Raw genomic sequence first — 18,531 nt, 5'->3', positions numbered from 1 at the left:
AGGGGGAGACCTAGTCAGTTGTAAAGGGGGAGATCTAGTCAGTTGTAAAGGGGGAGACCTAGTCAGTTGTAAAGGGGGATACCTAGTCAGTTGTAAAGGGGGAGACCTAGTCAGTTGTAAAGGGGGAGATCTAGTCAGTTGTAAAGGGGGAGACCTAGTCAGTTGTAAAGGGGGAGATCTAGTCAGTTGTAAAGGGGGAGACCTAGTCAGTTGTAAAGGGGGATACCTAGTCAGTTGTAAAGGGGGAGACCTAGTCAGTTGTAAAGGGGGAGACCTAGTCAGTTGTAAAGGGGGAGACCTAGTCAGTTGTAAAGGGGGAGACCTAGTCAGTTGTAAAGGGGGAGACCTAGTCAGTTGTAAAGGGGGAGACCTAGTCAGTTGTAAAGGGGGATACCTAGTCAGTTGTAAAGGGGGAGACCTAGTCAGTTGTAAAGGGGGAGATCTAGTCAGTTGTAAAGGGGGAGACCTAGTCAGTTGTAAAGGGGGAGATCTAGTCAGTTGTAAAGGGGGAGACCTAGTCAGTTGTAAAGGGGGAGACCTAGTCAGTTGTAAAGGGGGAGACCTAGTCAGTTGTAAAGGGGGAGACCTAGTCAGTTGTAAAGGGGGAGACCTAGTCAGTTGTAAAGGGGGAGACCTAGTCAGTTGTAAAGGGGGAGACCTAGTCAGTTGTAAAGGGGGAGACCTAGTCAGTTGTACAACTGAATGTATTCAACTGAAATGTGTCTTCTGAATTTAACCCAACCCCTCTGAATCAGAGGTTGCTTTAATCGACATCCACGTCTTCGGCGCCCGGGGAACAGTGGGTTAATGGCCTTGTTCAGGGGCAGAACGACAGATTTTTACATTGCCAGCGCTGGGATTTGATCCAGCAACCTTTCGGTTACTGGCCCAATGCTCTAGGCTACCTGCCGAAGAACCAGTGAACTGGCTCAACGCTATCTGATGAACAGCCAGTGAACTGGCTCAATGCTATCTGATGAACAGCCAGTGAACTGGCTCAATGCTATCTGATGAACAGCCAGTGAACTGGCTCAATGCTATCTGATGAACAGCCAGTGAACTGGCTCAATGCTATCTGATGAACAGCCAGTGAACTGGCTCAATGCTATTTGATGAACAGCCAGAGAACTGGCTCAATGCTATCTGATGAACAGCCAGTGAACTGGCTCAATGCTATCTGATGAACAGCCAGTGAACTGGCTCAATGCTATCTGATGAACAGCCAGTGAACTGGCTCAATGCTATCTGATGTGCCAGAGAAAGGGCATCTCCCTATAGATCGAGGGGTAGGCAAAATACAACACACGGGTCGGATCTGGCCAGCGAACCCATTCAAACTGGGTCCCGGGAGGTTTCCCCCAAAAATGACACACTATATTATTTATTTTGGGGAAAAACAACACTCCAGCCACTTTTGAACATTTAAAACTAGATTTAAAAAATATCCCAAAATTATAATGGACCTTTTTCTGGCCCACAAGTTGATTTTCACAAACGCATAGGTCCCGAAAAAATCTGTGCAGCCTTCCGTTGAATTTTAACATCCCAATGTGGCCCTTGAGCCAAAAAGTTTGCCCACCCCTGCGATAGATCAATAGCACAACAGTACGAGCTGACCACTAAGTTAAGAGAGTTTAAGGTTTGTCTTCTCTGAGATGTTCTACAAGCCAGTAATCCCCCTTCAGCATTCACAGTTATCAGCCAACACTTGCCATGGATGAATCATTGCCGGATGACTCACACAGACCTGCACTGAGAATAATAATAGCTCACCCTCCCCTCTTCCCTCAACACTCACATACACAACCAAAACAGTCCCAAGAAGACGCAAAGCACAGAGCCCGTTGACAACAGCTCCACCATCGTGTAAAAACTGAACTCTAACTGTTTCTCACTAGCCTAAACACGGGCTTGGCTTTTGGAGAAAGGAGAGCGAGAGCGAGAGAGAGCGCGATAGAGAGTGACCGAGAGAGAGAGAGAGAGAGAGGGGAGAGAGGAGAGAGAGAGAAAATAGTGATAAACCAGAGATCTTCCTCTCTGTGGTTTTCTCTGCACATTGCAGCAGCAGGAAAAAGACCGGAGGCTGAGGAGCCAATTAGCTCTTGTCTGCAACAGAGAGTCAACTTTAATGACTGCATTACTGTAGGATCAATATGGGCCAAACAAACACAGCAGGAGGACTGGCCCCTGACACAACCCCATGAGGAAATCATGTACAGCCACACGCTGAGCGAGAAAAACATTGTACGGCCATCATCAACATACCTTCCTGATATGAACCAAGCAAAGCGTCGAGTTTTTCTGCACGTAGGAAGGAGATGTCTGTCAAGTCTATGAATATTAATATATTAGTCACTGTCTAACCTTTATTCGCCGATCGAAGTCTCGATAAAATCTCTTTGACATTAAAGACCTAAATGCTAGTCAGACTAATTTTGCATCATGGAGAATGATCACTGATTTTCATAAATGGTTGAATAGCCTAACAGGCTATGTAGACTAGTGTAGATAGTGTTCTTTGAAAACATATGTAAATAAACGTAAAACTGAACCATCAAACCATTGAGCGGGGGGGTGGGAACTAGTTCTGACAGACACTGGGTTGGTTTGGGTTTACCACAGGGTTGTTTTGACTGTCAGAAACATGGGGACTCACCACCGTGGGGGACACCCCCGGCATGCGGACATCCAGGGAAAAGTTGCCTGATTTAGACAGGACCGTGGGTTGTCTCGTCCTGGTAGTGCAGTCGTTGGGCTCCGAAGAGGCACTTTCCTGATACCTGTCCGATGGGGACAACAGTGAGAGAAGAGGTTGTTAGTGGAACGCGACAAAACAAGCTCGGAGAAAACTATTACTAATGAGAGAACCTAACAGCCTGATGAGTTGAGGAACTCAACTGATGTTCCTTCCAAACTGATGAGGAACTCAAGTTTGGAAGATAATGAGCGTACTTCACACACAAACACCTAAGACTCAAGAGGGAAATGGAAAGAACACCTCCAGAAAAGTAGGTTAAATGAAGATACAATTGTTTATAGAATTACTTATAGGTCAATCTGCAATTGACTGATACTAATCTACCCAAAAGGCTATTTGTGTGGTCACCATGTATGTTGATGCTGTAACCACCTCCTGGGTCATTTGTTTGTTCATCATGTAGCCATACAAACATGTGACAAACACATCCGGCTTCCAGTACCTTGTACCTACAGCAGGCTAATTGCCTACTGCAAACACGTTTTAAATGCGATATAATTGTATAATAAACAAACAAAAAAAATGCATGAATTCAACATCGATCAAAAAAAGACTAACTTATAAAACATTGATTTAGAACTGCATTAAACTTGTCAAATCTATTTATTTCATAAGTACACTTGAGCTATTTCAAATTAATTAAAAAACTTATAATACATCAACTCTAGCAGAACACAATCAAAGAACACTCGAGATTTCCAAGCGACATCTGTTCGCACCACTCACATGACCCCACTAAATCTGCCTTTTCCTTTCAATTGCATTTCAAAACCCCTCCAAAAAAATCAGAACTGTCCTTACCTTTTAAACCTGTGCAGGGGGTTAGTGACACCGTCCAGGCTATGGCTTTGACAGATGAGCGTCAGCACCAGCACGCCACAAACAAGGACTCCCATCTCTGACTCTAGCCTCTTGTCAAGCGCTCCCTATTCCTGCTTCTAGCTTGCCGGGTTAACTGTAGAAGACTGGGCGCTGAGCAGAGCGTCACAGTGCTGTGTCTGGGATCAGCTGTGGAGCCTCACTGACGCTGAGCGAGAGAGAGGAAGTAACCAAACAAACAGTAGCAGGTTCCTGGATCAGGGTTAAGACAGATGGAAGAGCCAGATGGAAGGGTTGTTCCTGTTGGCAGTTCACACGCTGGGGACTGAAGGAGTAGGAGGAGGTTGTGGCTGTGGTTGTGCGCAACACTCCTCTTCTCCAGGCTCCAGGCCACTAGGGCTAGGTGTTCCTTTGTATTTTCTCTGCCTTTCCGAGTGAACTGAGCACACAGAGGCGGGACTACCCTCTAGCGCTCCCTCCCCCTTTCCTCTCTACTCCTCTTCTCTTCGGTCTTCTCGTCTGGCACAAGTGGCTGTAACGCGGCACCTTTCCACTCTCCTCTTAGCACCCAAGTTATCCAGTGAGAGAAGAGGCGAGTAAATGTGAAGAGTGGCTGGTGTTCAGAGGTGACAGAGAGATGAGATGAAAGGAAGAGTAGATCAGAGTAGATGGAGGGAAGAGGCGAGGAGGGCGAGGAGGGCGCAGCGTCGGTCTCCAGTCACAACCTGTAAAAATAGAAGCAGACGTGCTCAACAAGAGGGGGGGTGACTAGATGACTAACGTGCCACTGACTCTGCCTGCCTGTCTGCCTGCTAGCGCAAACCGCTACCCCCCCCACCCCCCACCCCCCCGCAAGCTAATCCTCCAGCGGGTTCTTTAATATACTACCATTATCATAAGATGCAACGCGGAAGTGCTAGTTGTTAGCGTTAGTGCCCATCTCTTCAGATGATTGAGAGCAGCTAAGGGGGTTTGAGTTGGGGGGGGTAACGGTTGGTTGGGAATCACATGCTATCTCTCCTTGCCTTTAAAATGTCATTAAATATAGATGACAGTGTACACACTCTGCAGTGCTGTTACTGTGCTGAATCTGCCGACGGTAGCAGCTTCTATTTACTCTATTCTGTGGGCTTGTCCGGGATGTGAAAGCCGAGGGATAGAGGGGAGAGAAGGAGAAGCCGCAGTAATCCAATCAAATTTCCCCGGGGGATTCACACCCTTATTAAGGAGATCCAGTTGGTCACCAGCAGGAGCAGACAGCTAGTATAGAAAACACTGTCAAGGAGACCTATACCATACCTTACTATACTCTACCTTACTATACTATACCTTACTATACTATACCTTACTATACTATACCTTGCTATACCATACTATATTATAACTGTCTATACTATACCGTACTATACCTGTCTATACCTGTCTATACTATACCTGTCTATTCCTTGCCATACTACACCTTGCTATACTATACTATACCTGTCTATACCATCCATGTCTATACTATACCTTACGAAACTATACCTTTCTATACTTTCCCTGTCTACACTATACCGGTCTATACTATCCCGGTCTATATTATACCTTACCATACATTACTATATCTGTCTAAACTATACCTTACCTTGCTATACCTTTCTATACTATAAATGTCTATACTATGCTACATCTTACTACACCACACCTTGCTATACAAAACCTTGCTATACAAAACATTGCTACACTATACCTTATTATATCTTACTATAGCTTACTGTACTACACCTTACTGTACTATACCTGTCTATACAACACCTTTCTACACATTGCTATACTATACTTTACTATTACATTTACATTTATGTCATTTAGCAGACGCTCTTATCCAGAGCGACTTACAAATTGGAAAGTTCATACATAATTCATCCTGGTCCCCCCGTGGGGAATGAACCCACAACCCTGGCATTGCAAGCGCCATGCTCTACCAACTGAGCCACACGGGACCGTACTATACCTTGCTACACTATACCATACCCATCTAATACTATACCTTGCTATAATAACATTGCTATATTATACCTTACTAAAAATGATGTCATCCTATACAATACCTTACTATACCTGTCTTTACGATACCTGTCTATGCTATACCTGTCTATACCTGCTATACTATACCATACCTGTCTATACTATGCTACATCTTACTAAGCTACATCTTACTATACTACACCGTGCCATACTAACCATTACAATACCTTACTATACCATACCTTATTATATATCTTACTGTACTATACTTGCCTATACTATACTATACCTGTCTATACTGTACTATACCTGCCTATACCTCATTATACTATACCTTACAACACTAAACCTGACTATACCGCATCATACTACACTAAACTGTACTATATTAAACTAAACCTTACCTGTCTATACTATGCTACATCTTACTATACTACACCTTGCTATACTAAACCTTACCATAGCTTATATCTTACTATACCTTACTGCACTATACCTGTCTACACATTTCTATATTATACCTTATACTATACCTGTCTATAATATACCTGTCTATACTATACTACTCCTTATTGTACTTTACTTGGCCATAGTATACGTGTCTATACTAAACCATTTATTACTGTACTATACATGTCTATACTATACCTGTCTATACTATACTTTACTATACCTCATACTACACCTTGTTATACTATACTAACCTTACTATATTTTACTATATGTTAATATAGTATATGTTAATATACTATACATGCCTATACTATACCTGAAATATAGCTTACTATATTATACCTGTCCATACTATACCTTACCATATTATACTAAACCTTACTATATTATACTATGTTGCAATATACTATATAGGCCTATACTATACCTTACTATATTATACCTTACTATACCTTACTAACCTATACCTTACCAACCTATAACTTACTGTACTATACCTTATTACACCTTACTACAAATTACCTTACTGTACTATACCTCACTATATCTGTCCATACAATACCTTACTATACTTGTCTATACTATACCTCATTATACTATACCTTATTATACTATAGCTTACTATATTATACCTTACCTTCCACTACCGTGCTATACCTGACTACAATATACCTTACTATAACTTACTATACCTTACTATACCTTAAAATACCACATTATACTATACCTTACTATATTATACTAAACCTTACTATACAAAACCTTACAATATTATACTAAATCTTACTATATCTTAATATACTATACCTTACTATATATGTCCATGCTATACCTTGCTATACCTCATTATAATATACGTTACTATATTATACTAAACCTTACTATATTATACTATATCTTAATACCTACATCGTAATATACTATACCTTACTATATTATACTATGCCTTAATATATTATACTTATATTATACCTGTATATACCTTACTAAACCTTGCTATACCTTACCTTACTGTACTATACCGTACTATACCTGTGCATACTATATATGTTCATACAATACCTTACTATACCTCATTATACTATAACTTACCTTACTTTACCTGTCTATAACTTACAATACTATAACTTACTGTACTATACCTTACTATACTATACCTTACTATACTATACCTTACTATACCTGGCTATACCTTCCTATACTATACCTTACTAAACTGTACCTTAATATACTGTACATGTCCATACTATACCTGGTCTATACTATACATGTCTATACTATACCTGTCTATACTATACCTCATTATATTATACCAAACCTTACTATATTATACTATATCTTAATATACCTTACTATATTATACCTTACTATACCTTGCTACATTATACCTTACTATATTATACCTTACTACACTAGACCTGTCTATAATATACCTGTCTATACTATACCTTAGTATACCTCATTATACTATACCTTATTAAACTATACCTTACTATATTATACTAAACCATACCTGTCTATACCATGCTACATCTTACTATACTACACCTTGCTATACTAAACCTTACCATACCTTATATCTTACTATACCTTACTGCACCATACCTGTCTACACCTTTCTATATTATACCTTACAATGCATGTCTATACTATACCGTTCTATAATATACCTGTATATACTATACCATACCTTACTGTACTATACCTTACTATACCTGTCTATACTATGCCATACCTTACTGTACTATACCTTACTATACCCGTCTATACTATACATGTCTACACTATACTAAACCATACTATATTGTAATATACTATAGGTTAATATACTATACATGTCTATATTATACCTTACTATACCTTGCCATAGTATACTAAACCTTACTATATTAGACTATGTCTTAATATACATTGTGTTAATATACTATACCGGTCTATACTAAACCGTACTATATTATACCTTACAATACCTATACCTTACTAACCTATAACTTACTGTACTATACCTTACTACACATTACCTTACTGTACTATAACTTACTATATCTGTCCATACTATACCTGTCTATACTATACCCTACTATAACTTACCTTACTATACCTGCCTATACCTTACTATACCCTACTAACCTATAACGTACCGTACTATACCTTACCTTACCTTACTATACCTGCCTATACTATACCTTACTATACCTAACTATACCTTACTATATTATACTAAACCTTACTATACCTTACCTTACTATACCTGCCTAACTATACCTGCATAACATAACTTACTGTACTATACCTGCCCATACTATACCTGTCTATACTATACCCTAATATACCTCAATATACTATACCTTACTATAATACACCTTATTATACCTTGCTATACCTGTCTATACTGTACCTTACTATAACTTTCTATACCTTACATTACTATACCTGCCTATACTATACAGTACTATACTATACCTAAATATGCCTTACTATATTATACTAAACCTTACTATATTATACTATATCTTAATATACAATACATGTCTATACTATACCTTGCTATACCTTAATAAACCTCATTATACTATACTTTACAATATTATACTAAACCTTACTATATTATACTATATCTTAATAACCTACATCTTAATATACTATACCTTATATCTTAATATACCTTACTATATTATACCTTAATATACCTTTTTACATTATACCTTACAATATTGTACTATACCTTACTGCACTAGACCTGTCTATACTATACCTGGCTATACCTCATTATACTATACCTTACAATATTATACTATATCTTAATATACTATACCTTTCCATACTATACCTTACCATACCTCATTATACTATACCTTATTATATTATACTAAACTTTACTATATTATACTATACCTAACTAGACCGTACTACACTAGACCGTACTATACCTTACTGTACCTTAATATAGCTCATTATACTACACCTTACTATATTATAGTATATTGTAATATACTATACCTGTCTATACTATACCGTACTATACCTCATTATACTATACCGTACTATATTATACTAAACCTTACTATAACGTAATTTTACTATATATACACTATACCTTACTATACCTCATCATACTATACCTTGCTATACCTTACCATACCCGTCTATACTATACTTAACCTGTCTATACTATACTACACTAGACCGTACTATACCTTACTAGACCTTACTGTACCTTAATATAGCTCATTATACTACACCTTACTATATTATAGTATATCGTAATATACTATACCTGTCTATACTATACCGTACTATACCTCATTATACTATACCGTACTATATTATACTAAACCTTACTATAACTTAATATACTATATATACACTATACCTTACTATACCTCGTCATACTATACCTTGCTATACCTTACCATACCCATCTATACTATACTTAACCTGTCTATACTATACCTTATTATACTCAACCTTGCCATATTATACTAAACCTTAATATATTACAATATATCTTAATATACTATACCTTAATATACCTTACTATATTAGACTATACATCTTAATATACTACACCTTATTATACTATATTATACTAAACCTTACTAATATTATACTATATCTTAATATACTATACCTGTCTATACTATACCTTAATATACCTCATTATATTATACTAAACCTTAATATAATACATCTTAATATACTATATCATACTATACCTTGCTACACTATACCTGTCTATACTATACAATATCATACTAAACCTTACCATATTATACTATATCTTAATATACTACATCTTAATATACTATACCTTACAATACTGTACTATACAGCTCTATACTATACCTTACTATATTTTAGTTTAGTTTAAGTTCATTAATTCGACCATTTAAAAAAAACAAGCACACATAAAACTTAAAAGCCATACATGCACATGAATAAAATCAATGAGGATAACACACAATAACGTCTTAGACTTACTATATTACACAAAACCTTACTATATTATACTATATTCTATACTATATTCTAATATACTATACCTTACTACACTATACCTGTCTTCACTATACCTGTCTATACTATACAATATCATACTAAACCTTACCATATTATACTATATCTTAATATACTACATCTTAATATACTATACCTTACAATACTGTACTATACCGCTCTATACTATACCTTACTATATTTTAGTTTAGTTTAAGTTCATTAATTCGACCATTTAAAAAAAACAAGCACACATAAAACTTAAAAGCCATACATGCACATGAATAAAATCAATGAGGATAACACACAATAACGTCTTAGACTTACTATATTACACAAAACCTTACTATATTATACTATATTCTAATATACTATACCTTACTACACTATACCTGTCTTCACTATACCTATCTATACCTGTCTATACCTCATTATACTAATACTGTACCATATTATACTATATCTTAATATACTATACCTTACTATATTATACCTTACTGTACCTTACTGTACTATACCTTACCTTACTGTACTATACCATACCTGTCTATACTATACCGGTCTACACTATACCTATGTATACCTGTCTATACCTCATTGTACGATACCTTACCATATTATACTATATCTTAATATATTCCGTACCTTACTGTAACTTACTATACTGTACTATACCTGTCTATACTACACCATACTATACTTTAGTATACTATAACTTACTAAATTATACTAAACCTTACTATATTATACTAAACCTTACTATATTATCTTATATCTTAATATACTATACCTTACTACACTATACCTTACTATACTTTAATATACTATATCTTACTATATTGAACTAGATCTTACTATACCTTACTAAACCTTACTATACATTACTATATCATATCTTACACCTTACTATACATTACTATACCTTACTACACATTACTATATCTTACAATTCTATATCTTACTATACCTTACTATACTACACTGAACACAAATATAAATGCAACAATTACTAAGATTTTATGAATTACAGTTAATATTAAAAAAATGAACTAGGCAAGTCAGTTAAAAACAAATTCTTATTTACAATGACGGCCTACCCTGGCCAAACCCGGACGACGCTGGGCCAATTGTGCACCGCCCTATGGGACTCCCAATCACGGCCGAATGTGATACAGCCTGGATTCGAACCAGGAACTGTAGTGGCACCTCTTGCACTGAGATGCAGTGCCTTAGACGAGCAGCAGTCAATTGACTGAAATCAGTCAATTGAAATACATCTATTAGGCCCTAATCTATGGATTTTACATGACTGGGAATAGAGATATGCATATGTTGGTCACAGATACCTTAAAAAAAATGTAGGGGTGTGGGATCAGAAAACCAGTCAGTATTGTGGCCTGTGGAATGTATCCCACTCTCCTTCAATGGCTGTGCGAAGTTGCTCGATATTGGTGGGAACTGGAACACGGTGTCATACACGTCGATCCAGAGCATTGCAAATGTAACAGATGTATAATGTACTCTCCATGCGTTGTGTTTTCTCATAATAAATCACTTCGGCCAGTGGTCCCAGTTGAGCATCATTGTAACAGTATAACTTTAAACCGTCCCCTCGCCCCGACACGGGCGCGAACCAGGGACCTTCTGCACACGTCAACAACAGTCACCCACGAAGCGTCGTTACCCATCGCTCCACAAAGGCCGCGGCCCTTGCAGAGCAAGGGGCAACACTACATCTAGGTTTCAGAGCAAGTGACGTAACTGATTGAAACGCTACTAGCGCGTACCCGCTAACTAGCTAGCCATTTCACATCCGTTACACAAACATGCTCAGTGGGTCACACGTCTGGTAAGTATGCAGTCCATGGAAGAACTGGAACAATTTCAGCTTTCAGATCCTTGCGACATGGGGCTGTGCATTATCATGCTGCAACATGAGGTGACATCAGCAAACTGATCGCCCATACGACGCCATTCAAGCTGTCTGCCATCTGCCCAGTACAGTTTAAACTATAGCTTACTATACTATGCTACATCTTACGATACTACAACTTCCTATACTACATCTTACTATATGACACTACGTCTTACTATGCTATAATGTCTGGTGAGTGTGCAGTCCATGGAAGAACTGGGACGTTTTCAGCTTCCAGGAACTGTGTACAGATCCTTGGGGCCGTGTATTATCATGCTGAAACATGAGGTGACGTCGGCAGATAAATGGCACGACAATGGGCCTCATGATCTCGTCCCGGTATCGCTGTGCATTCAAATCGCCATCAATAAAATGCAACTGTGTTCATTGCCAGTAGCTTATGCCTGCCCATATCATAACCCCACCGCCACCATGTGGCACTCTGTTTACAACGTTGACATCAGCAAACTGCTCGCCCACACGACGCCAAACAAGCTGTCTGCCATCTGCCCGGTACAGATGAAAGCGGGATTCATCTGTGAAGAGCACACTTCTCCGTGTGCCAGTGGCCATCGAAGTCAGTTATGACACCGAACTGTAGTCAGATCAAGAACCTGGGCTGGTGTGGTTACATGTGGTCTGCGTTTGTGAGGCCGGTTGGACGTACTACCAAATTGTCTAAAACACTGTTGGAGGTGGCTTATGGTTGAGAAATTAACATTAAATTCTCTGGCAACAACTCTCTGGCATTCCTGCAGACAGCATGCCAATTGCACACTGCCACAAAACTGTGTGTAGCACCTGTGGCATTGTGACAAAACTGCACGTTTTAGAGTGGCCTTTTGTTGCCCCAGCACAAGGTGCATCTGTGTAATCATGCTGTTTAATCATCTTCTTGATAATCCATCCACCTGACAGGTGTGGCCTATCTTGGCTAAGGATAAATGCTCACTAACAGGATGTAAACAAATAAGCTTTTTGTGAGAACATTTCAGGGATATTTTTTTCAGCTCATGAAACATGGGATGAACACTTGTTCACACACATGTGTTTACATGTGTTACTATATCTTATTATACCATATCTTACTATAATATATCTTACTAAACTATATACACTACCGTTCAAAAGTTTTGGGTCACTTAGATATGTCCTTGTTTTTGAAAGAAAAGCTACAATTTTGTCCGTTAAAATAACATAAAGATTATCAGAAATACGGTGTAGACATTGTTAATGTTGTAAATGACGGTTGTAGATGGAAACGGCTGATTTTTAATGGAATATCTACATAGGCCCATTATCAGCAACCATCACTCCTTTGTTCCAATGGCACGTTGTGTTTGCTAATCCAAGTTTACCATTTTAAAAGGCTAATTGATCATTCGAAAACCATTTTGCAATTATGTTAGCACAGCTGAAAACTGTTGTTCTGATTAAAGAAACAAACTGTCCTTCTTTAGACTAGTTGAGAATATGGAGCATCAGTATTTGTGGGTTCGATTACAGGCTCAAAATGTCCATAAACAACGAACTTTCTTCTGAAACTTGTCAGTCTATTCTTGTTCTAGGAAATGAAGGCTATTCCATGCGAGAAATTGCCAAGAAACTGAAGATCTCGTACCACGCTGTGTACTACGCCCTTCACAGTACAGCACAAACTGGCTCTAACTAGAATAGAAAGAGTGGGAGGCCCCGATGCACAACTGAGCAAGAGGACAAGTACATTAGTGTGTCTAGTTTCAGAAACAGACGCCTCACAAGTCCTCAACTGGCAGCTTCATTAAATATTACCCACAAAACACAAGTCTCAATGTGAACCGTGAGGAGGCGACTCCGGGATGCTGGCCTTCTAGGCAGAGTTCCTCTGTCCAGTGTCTATGTTATTTTGCCCATCTTAATCTTTTCTTTTTATTGGCCAGTCTGAGATATGGCTTTTTCTTTGCAACTCTGCCTAGAAGGCCAGTATCCCAGAGTCGCCTCTTCACTGTTGATGTTGAGACTGGTGTTTTGCAGGTACTATTTAATGAAGCTGCCAGTTGAGGACTCAAACTAGACACTCTAATGTACTTGTCCTCTTGCTCAGTTGTGCAAGGCTTAATCAACCAACATCAGTGCCCGATCTCACTAATGCTCGTGGCTGAATGGAAGCAAGTGCCCGCAGCAATGTTCCAACATCTAGTGGAAAGTCTTCCCAGAAGCTTGGAGACTGTTTTAGCTAGCTAGCGAACATTAGCATGCTTAGATAACGTTAGGTGTATGATCTATGTAGTAATATTATTTGAAACAGAAATATATTTGCATTGCTAGTTATAGTCTAATGTTAGCTAGCTAGCTAACATTGAACCTGGTTTGTTAGTTTTAGCTACCTGCAGATTCATACGACAGCTATGTCACTCAGTTTGTATTGGTTGTAGTATGAGTTGGGATTATGCCGGTTCATTGTTTAGCGAGCCACGTCGAAACAAAAGTCTTCACTTCACCAGATCATTACATGACCAATCAAGTTAGCCAGGTGTGTCTGTGGGTGATTACGGCCACCTATTCTATTTACTGAGCATGTGTACATGTCTAGACAATAGCATTTCTTTCACATGACCTATCAATTTAGACAAGTGGGTCTAGGTAAGCGTTATCTAATAATTATAAAATATTTGTAAAATATTTTTATCTGGACACTTTCTGTTTTTGATATTGCTACTATACAAGTAACCATTTCACTGTGTCGTTTACACCTTCTGTATCCTGTGCATGTGACAAATAAACGTAGATTATATTTGACATAGTGTGTGTTTACCAGAGTGATGTGGAGAACAACATGACCTGCACCAAAGTCAGATAAGGATATAAGCCAAGGACTAGATAGTGTTTTTTTACCTGGAGGTTTTCCTTTTTGTAGGCTACTACTTTTAGTCTTTAAATCTTTGATTGTTTACTACACTACTCACTCTGTTTAGCACATGGCCTCACATGTGAATCCTTAAAGAAATGGGTGGGGCTAACACGGAACCCAAACCGGCTGCGCGCGTGCGCCATCGTGCATACATTTATTTTGTCCCCCCACACCAAACGCGATCAGGACACGCAGGTTAAAATATCAAAACAAACTCTGAGCCAATGAGATTAATTTGGGGACAGGTCGAAAAGCATTAAACATTTATGGCAATTTAGCTAGTTAGCTTGCACTTGCTAGCTAATTTGTCCTATTTAGCTAGCTTGCTGTTGCTAGCTAATTCGTCCTGGGATATAAACATTAGGTTGTTATTTTACCTGAAATGAACAAGGTCCTCTACGAAAATTAATCCACACATAAAAACGGTCAACCGAATAGTTTCTAGTCATCTCTCCTCCTTCCAGGCCTTTTCATCATTTAACTTATATGGTGATTGGCATCTACACTTTCATAGTATTATCACGACAACCGACAACAGTTCATCTTTCAATCACACACGTGGGTATAACCAATGAGGAGATGGCACGTGGGTACTTGCTTCTATAAACCAATGAGGAGATAAGAGATGCAGGACTTGCAGCGCGATCTGCGTCAGAAATAGGAATGACGTCTATTTTAGCCCTTGGCAACGCAGGGGCTCGTTGAAGCGAATAACATAATTGAATAACATAGATTCCTACATTTATTTTGCAACGCTCGCACACACGACGCAAGCGGTGTAGTCAGGGTATAAGGCTTAAGAGGGTGTGAACTATGCTGAACGGGTGTAGACAAAGGAGAGCTCTCCAGTAGGTGTACCAAAACATTCGATGGGCATTTTCTCAAAAGTGGGGTTACAAGTTCATTAACTTACAAAGCATAATTACTGTCCCATTGTTCTTCAGCTGTAGTGTATGATATACCATTTTCTAGCTCTGAGTCTCTACTTTTATCCAATGTAAAAACCACAATTTCAAATGTTGCTACATAGGATGAACGTCAATATGATCATCGTAACACTTCCTGTGTATAGTTCTATATCGTCGCTCAATACTTAATTGAACATTATTACATAAAGAATTATGTACATCATTCATATGAGATATCAAGAAGAAGTGAATGTAATTTACTGGAGTTCTTTATCAATAGTATTGACTCAGTTGAATGGACACAGCAGTCAACTTTAGCATTTCTGTATTGGTCTCATTATTTACAATGGAATATACAGTGCCTTCAGAAAGTATTCACATCCCTTGACATTTTCCACATTTTGTTGTGTTACAGCTTGAATTTAAAATGGATTAAATGTAGATGTTTTGTCACTGGCCTACACACTATACCCCATAATGTCAAAGTTGAATTATGTTTTTAGAATTGTTTACCTTTGAATTAAACTGTCTTGAGTCAAGTATTCAACCCCTTTGATATGGCAAGCTTAAAAAAAAAATGTGCTTAACAAATCACATAAGTTGTATGGACTAACTCTATGTGCAATAATAGTGTTTAACATGATTTTAGAATGACTACCACATCTCTGTACCCCACACATACAGATAATTGTAAGGTCCCTCAGTTGAACCTTGAAATTCAAACACAGATTCAACCACAAAGACCAGGGAGGTTTTCCAATGCCTCGCATGGAAAGGTACCTATTGGTAGATGGGTAATTAAAAAAAGGAGACATTGAATATCCCTTTGAACATGGTGAAGTTATTAATTACACTTTGGATGGTGTATCACTACACCCAGGCACTACAAAGATACAGGCGTCCTTCCTAACTCAGTTACCAGAAAGGAAGGAAACCGCTCAGGGATTTCACCATGAGGCCAATTGTGACTTTAAAACAGTTACCATTGGCTGAGGATGGATCAACGACATTGTAGTTACTCCACAATACTAACCTAAATGACAGAGTGAAAGGAAGAAAGCCTGTACAGAATACAAATAGTCCAAAACATATACCCTGTTTGCAATAAGGCACTAAAGTAAAACTGCTAAAAGAGTGTCAAAGAAATTAACTTTATGTCCTGAATACAAAGCATCACTGAGTACCACTTTCACATTTTCAAGCATGGTGGTGCCTCCATCATGTGATGGATATGCTTGTCATCGGCAAGGGCTGGGGAGTTTTGGGGATAAAAATAAACAGAATAGATCTAAGCACAGGCAAAATCCTACAGGAAAACCTGGCTCAGTCTGCTTTCCAAAAGACACTGGAGTTTCTTACCAAGACATGGAATTTTCCTGAGTGGCCTAGTTACAGTTATGACTGAAATCGTCTTGGAAATCTATGGCAAGACTGAAAAATGGCTGTCTAGCAATGATCAACAACCAACTTGACAGAGCTTGAACATTTTTTTTAAGAATAATGTGCAAATCCAGGTGTGCAAGAAAAGTAGTACAAAGCTCTTAGAGACTTACCCAGAAAGACTCACAGCTGTAATCGCTGCCAAAGGTGATTCTAACATGTATTGACTCAGGGGTGTGAATACTTATGTAAATCAGATATTTCTTCATTTAATTTTCAATACATTTATTTTTAACATGTTTTCACTTTGTCATTATGGGGTATCGTTTGTAGATGGGTGAGAAAAATATATATTTAACCAATTTTTTATTCAGACTAACACAACAAAATGTGGAATAAGTCAAGGGGTTTGAATACTTTCTGAAGGCACTGGAGACTATTCACATACAACCAACTTAAATGATATGGTTTTGAGTAACTGCATTTTTAGGTGAGTTGATTGTATTGAACTGCAAGCTATTGTCCCTCAAAACACAATTGTGAAAATCATACCGTACTTCCAAATTCTGATCAACCTCTTCACACAAAGCATTGGGCGACTTAAACGGCAGCGAAACCAAACCATAAACAATCTTGTATTAACCCAGTGTTCTCCCCAAAGAATAGCCTGAAAGACTATGGTCCTAGCATGATAACAACCTGAATGACCACGTCCTAGCCTGATAACCTGAAAGACTACAGTCCTAGCGTGATAACAACTTGAAAGACACCGGTCCTAGCTTGAAAGACTACTACGGTCCTAGCCTGATAACAGCCTGAAAGACTAGTCCTAGCCTGATAACAGCCTGAAAGACTAGTCCTAGCCTGATAATAGCCTGGAAGACTACGGTCCTAGCCTGATAATAGCCTGGAAGACTACAGTCCTAGCCTGAAAGACTACGGTCCTAGCCTGAACTGCTACGACCCTAGCCTGAACTGCTACGACCCTAGCCTGAAAGACTACGGTCCTAGCCTGATAACAGCCTGGAAGACTACGGTCCTAGCCTGACAACAGCCTGGAAGACTACGGTCCTAGCCTGACAACAGCCTGGAAGACTACGGTCCTAGCCTGAAAGACTACGGTCCTAGCCTGACAACAGCCTGGAAGACTACGGTCCTAGCCTGACAACAGCCTGGAAGACTACGGTCCTAGCCTGAAAGACTACATTCCTAGCCTGATAACAGCCTGAAAGACTACAGGCCTAACCTGAAAGAACACGGTCCTAGCCTGATAACCTGAAAGACTACGGTCCTAGCATGATAACAGCCTGAAAGACTACGGTCCTAGCCTGATAACAACCTGAAAGACTACGGTCCTAGCCTAATAACAACCAGAAAAACCACGGTCCTAGCCTGATAACAACCT

The 18,531-nt window shown here is 38.8% G+C and overlaps 1 protein-coding gene across 4 annotated transcripts in view; it reads right to left on the bottom strand.

Moving 5' to 3' along the window:
* The window catches only part of pam (peptidylglycine alpha-amidating monooxygenase), a 130,518-nt gene that overhangs the window by 104,628 nt on the left and 7,359 nt on the right, over positions 1 to 18,531 (bottom strand). For all 4 annotated transcript variants that reach the window (XM_055875512.1, XM_055875511.1, XM_055875514.1 and 1 more), the window contains 2 exons: positions 3,560 to 4,302; positions 2,657 to 2,780 (listed from right to left, as the gene is read on the bottom strand). In XM_055875512.1, coding sequence (XP_055731487.1) covers positions 2,657 to 2,780; positions 3,560 to 3,654 — 219 coding nt within the window. In that variant the 5' untranslated portion in view covers positions 3,655 to 4,302. The remainder of the gene's footprint in view (positions 1 to 2,656; positions 2,781 to 3,559; positions 4,303 to 18,531) is intronic.

This window comes from Salvelinus fontinalis, chromosome 21, assembly GCF_029448725.1.
Source record: "Salvelinus fontinalis isolate EN_2023a chromosome 21, ASM2944872v1, whole genome shotgun sequence".
In the NCBI taxonomy this organism is placed as follows: domain Eukaryota; kingdom Metazoa; phylum Chordata; class Actinopteri; order Salmoniformes; family Salmonidae; genus Salvelinus; species Salvelinus fontinalis.
The sequence above is the reverse complement of the archived record's forward strand: the minus strand, read 5'-3'. Positions and strand labels throughout refer to the sequence as shown.